This window comes from Amblyomma mixtum, chromosome 2 (assembly GCF_055824585.1).
Source record: "Amblyomma mixtum isolate Tamu chromosome 2, ASM5582458v1, whole genome shotgun sequence".
NCBI lineage: Eukaryota > Metazoa > Arthropoda > Arachnida > Ixodida > Ixodidae > Amblyomma > Amblyomma mixtum.
The window spans coordinates 195,458,081-195,462,233 of NC_143013.1; the positions used below are offsets into that span (position 1 = coordinate 195,458,081).

At 49.7% G+C, this 4,153-nt stretch overlaps 1 protein-coding gene across 1 annotated transcript; it reads right to left on the minus strand.

Annotated features, from left to right (window-relative positions):
* Positions 1 to 965: 965 nt before the first annotated feature.
* Positions 966 to 3,710, minus strand: LOC149362044 (uncharacterized). The gene is made up of 2 exons (XM_089572901.1): positions 3,288 to 3,710; positions 966 to 2,502 (listed from the first exon to the last, which is right to left on the minus strand). Exons 1-2 carry the CDS (start codon positions 3,621 to 3,623, stop codon positions 1,030 to 1,032), a joined length of 1,809 nt encoding a protein of 602 aa, XP_089429027.1. The 5' UTR covers positions 3,624 to 3,710; the 3' UTR covers positions 966 to 1,029.
* Between the last annotated feature and the right edge of the window lie 443 nt (positions 3,711 to 4,153).

Consider the following 4,153-nt stretch of genomic DNA (forward strand, 5'->3'; position numbering starts at 1 on the left):
TTCTGTATGTGTGCGACTTGGTTCTGTTCTCGCAATAGAAAATATGTAGTGAAGGTAATCTTTTTCAAGGGCAAAAATGCTGCTGTGGCTGTCGGTCAGAAAATTTTCAGAGCTGAGAAAGCTCCCCACACGCACGCCAGAGTTGGGGCATGATTGTATTTTATTCTATCTGCTGCCACTGTTGACCTGTACAGTCAGGTTGCATTAAGCTCTTCGTGGCCTTATGCACGACATCACGTCAGGCCTTTTAGGAGTTAGTGGTCTTCCACTCACTGCTGTAGTTCACACAATTTCATTTTCTTGCCTTGGTGATGTCATCTAACCATCCCATCCTTTACTGGCCCCTTCTTCTGCCTTCAATCTCTCCCTGCAACAGGGTCTTTCCAGCAGCTCTTGTCTTCTCATTAAGTGGCCACAGTAACTGAGCTTTAACTTCAGGATTAGACCTTCCAGTTAGCAGTTAAGGTTTATTTCCGCAGGTACACTCCTTTAGCCTTCTGTGAAAGTCAGTACTGTTTCCTTGGCAAAACATACTGGAGTGGGTCACTGCATTCTCTAGTGGACCACATTTTGTCAGAACTCTCTGCCATGACCTGTCTGTCTTGGGTGGCCCTGCACAGCATAGCTCATGGCTTCATTGAGTTGCGCAAGCCCCTTCGCCACGACAAGGCAGTGATCCATAAAGGGGGCTGTTGAGTACTTGAGCTACTCAACTATTGGTATTTAGTTGCCGCGATGGCTCAGTGGTTAGGGCGCTCAACTGCTGAATCGAAGGACACAGGTTCAACCTTGGCCCAATGGTCGCCTTCCGATTGAGGTGAAATTCCAGAGATTGAGTTTTCTGCGATGTCAGTGCACGTTTAAGAACCAGATGTGGTTGAAATTTCTGGAGCCCTCCATTATGGCATCCCTCATTGCCTGAGTTCTTTTGGAACGATAAGCCCCACTAAACCAAACCTTGACTATGCACTTCAATAATGTATATATTTTGCATGGCTGTCCTCTTGGAGCTCAGTAAGTCTGCCCCAGTCACTGCGTCGCACCGATAGATGACTGGCTGCAGTCTTCACAGAACCACTTCTTCTGCTTAGGGGCTCTATTAATCCCAAGGCAAGAGAAGTGAAACCATCCATACTTGCAGTCGTTGCCGTCGCAAGCAAGCATTTTGCCAGTGTCGGGGCCTTGGCAGTAGCAGAACAAATCTTTGTTGCTGTGCCTTGTGGTGGGTTTTTTCGTGAAGTATCCAGCAAATAGCTCAGGCAAAACAACACGCACAAAAAAGTCTGCCGCAGTTGCCACGAACTTCTCAATAAAAGATTCATCTCTCTGAACCCTCTCGATATGCATTGATGTTGGCGTCCACACGACAAAGTCACAGTAATCCACGTTGCACACTGCCATTTGTGTTTGCACTTGGAAAAAATAAGCATGGGTCCTCTTCAATGTTACACGCCCATCAATGCTTTCTAGGCAGAACTGCGGGTGCTGCTCTGCTCCAAATAATCCTTTTTGGGCTAAAGTGTAGGGGCACTTGACTTCAACGGTGCCCTTGCCACAGCAACTGCAGTTGGCTATAGCGTCTGGACTTGCGGCAATGTGTGGGTACTTCGCACTCAGAAATAGTCCTGCTTTTGCATGTGTGAAGTTGGTATGCTTCTTTACCATTTCTTCTGCATAACTGCCTACAGCATCCTTTTCATGTTGCTTCCCCCATTCTGTGGCTGCGTTGGAGAATTTTTGCTGCTCAGGATAACACACCTGCTTCAGCACCGACATTGCAGGGTTATTGATGCTGGTAGCGCACACACTTTTCATCACAGATGCTGTGATGCGGCCCGCACGATGCGTGTACCATTTTGCACAGTTTGCTTGGTCTCTCGTGCTCTCTTCAACAAAGTTTACCATTTCCTGCGTTATGACAAAAGCTGTCATGAATTTCTTTGCGCGCTGAGTGAGGTGATGTAGGTCTTCTGCTCGCGCTTCTTCACAGAAGAGGCCACGAAGAGGCTTTGGCTCTCTAGTCTGGGGAGGCCGGAACATTCCATTGTACTGCGGATGCAGTGCAAAAATCGCCGACTTTATCCCTGAAGCAGCTATTTTGGCATACAAGGCATTGCACTCTTGCACGGTTGGAGCAGGTGGCACGGGCAGTGATGACTGACCAGAGCATGTCGTTGCACCCTGGACATTAGGGTCAACATTTTCTGCGTGATCCATCCTTTTTTTTCTTGCTTGGGATGACGTAAAATCTATGTCCCGCAGCCTCTTAAATGCCGCTCCTGGCTTGTGTGCAGGAAGCCACAGATTGTTTTTTTCTGTGCACGTTTGGGAATCTCTGAGGCGTACTGCTGTCTCCACCGCAAACAACGCGGCACCAACGTGTGAGCAGGCTTCACCTGCTCCTGCCATGCAGGTGCAGTGTGCCGTGATGATGCTTCCGTCACTGTTGGCCAGAATCCATGCCTTGAGAGGTGCATCTCGCAGCCGCTGGGAATGATTGACCTGAAAATAAAAAATGCCAGTTAGAAAACAAAGTTGTGCTGTACTGTGTTGGATGTGGAAGCTTTCACTTCTGCTCAAATTTACAATTTATGCTTCTATTCCAAGTTGACACCAGCCAAAGCAGGCTCTGCCTAAACACTGCTTTTGCGAGCACACAGCTCAATGCAGCGTAAATGCAGGACACGAGACACCATCAAACGCCCAAGGACCGCGGCCACGCGATCTCAGATGCAGCGACCTCGTTTTGATCTAGTCGAAATGTAAAACTGCTTCTGTGCCGCCGCCCGCAGACTTAACACGAACGCTCGAGAGCGTGGATTGACATTAACGTTGCTGGCTGACGGCCGGTGGGTCTTAGAACATTTTTTCTTTCTTTTTTGTGGCTGCAGGCCATTAGCTAACGTCAAACGATGTGAACACGCCGAGCAGCACGGTCGTGTACCCACCGGCCAGCGCTCAGCGGCGATAATGTCTGTCGAAGTTACGCGTTCAAACTTTCGCGTAAGCCTGCGGAAGGCGGATCGGTTTCGGTACACTATGAAGAACCACAGGGCACTACTGAATCGACCAGATTGAAAAATGCAGCGTGCACAGGTTGATAAACGCCGGTGTCTTGAAAAGCGAACAGCGCCTGCACCCTGCAGATTCATCTACACGTTTTGCAACCGCACAACCAAAGATTGTAGCTTTAGCGCGTGCTCTACCGCATGCAGGACAGAGGAGACGACCGTGCTTTAGCTTATAAAAACGCGTACGAAGAAATGGAAGTTTTGTTGCGCACTCACCTCGCTCAACAAGACGATACGTTTTGAAGGCAGTTGTTTGGCCAACAGACTCTTCACCCAACCACTCGTAAAGTAGTTGTGTGCGTCAAGCGATTTGTAGGCTTTCATCTGCTGCATCGACACGTAGCTTGTCGACAAAACAAGGTAGTTCACTATGTCCATGTTCGTTGTCGGTGGCAGCAGCTCGGCATCAGCGGTTGCATCTGTTCCGACGTGCAGCTGGTACGGATCAATGCCATCGCACATAGCTATCTTTGACTCGTAGCGAGCCCGTGTGGGGCCCACAAGCTGCTCAAAGAACGATGGGCAGAACTCCTGGGCACTGATTTTTGCCATTTCACCAGCAAAACGCACCGTGTATCGCGCATACGCAGGTTCAACCACTGCGAAAGGCCGCGCGGAAGGTTAAGCGTACACCCTAAGATGGCGGCGGCGGCGGCGGTCTCTCGGATGTGTGACGTGCGACATAGGATGTGACGTCACGTGAAAACTATGTATACGATCCCTTCAATTGGTTGCATGGTTGCTAGCCAAAGTACAACTGGCCCCGTTTGAAATTCGCGCACTGTGACGTCACGACCGTTTCGACCAATTGAAAAGCGTGACATTTCTGTCGACAACTGCTGCTTACAACGATGAGACATTAAAGGCTTTCGCCTTAAAATTGCAGTCCAAGTTTTAAGTGCCAACTCCAAGGGCCCTTGCTGGGCGTACGAGCCCAGCGTCTTCTCTCTTGGCGAACCTCGGCGAGGCGCCGATGTCTGTCCGTGCTAGATATCAGCGCACGGGCGCTTGCGTAGGCGTCGGAAGCCGGGTACGGTTTGCAACACTCGGAGGACCGCGGGAGTCTCAGTGACTCTTTTTTT

Bases quoted from the DNA above. Each gene is read 5' to 3' on its own strand.
- LOC149362044 (XM_089572901.1), bottom strand. From the start codon at position 3,623: ATGGCAAAAATCAGTGCCCAGGAGTTCTGCCCATCGTTCTTTGAGCAG. The intron at 2,503-3,287 runs GTGAGTGCGCAA...TTTTATTTTCAG, and splicing joins GTATCGTCTTGTTGAGCGAG to GTCAATCATTCCCAGCGGCT.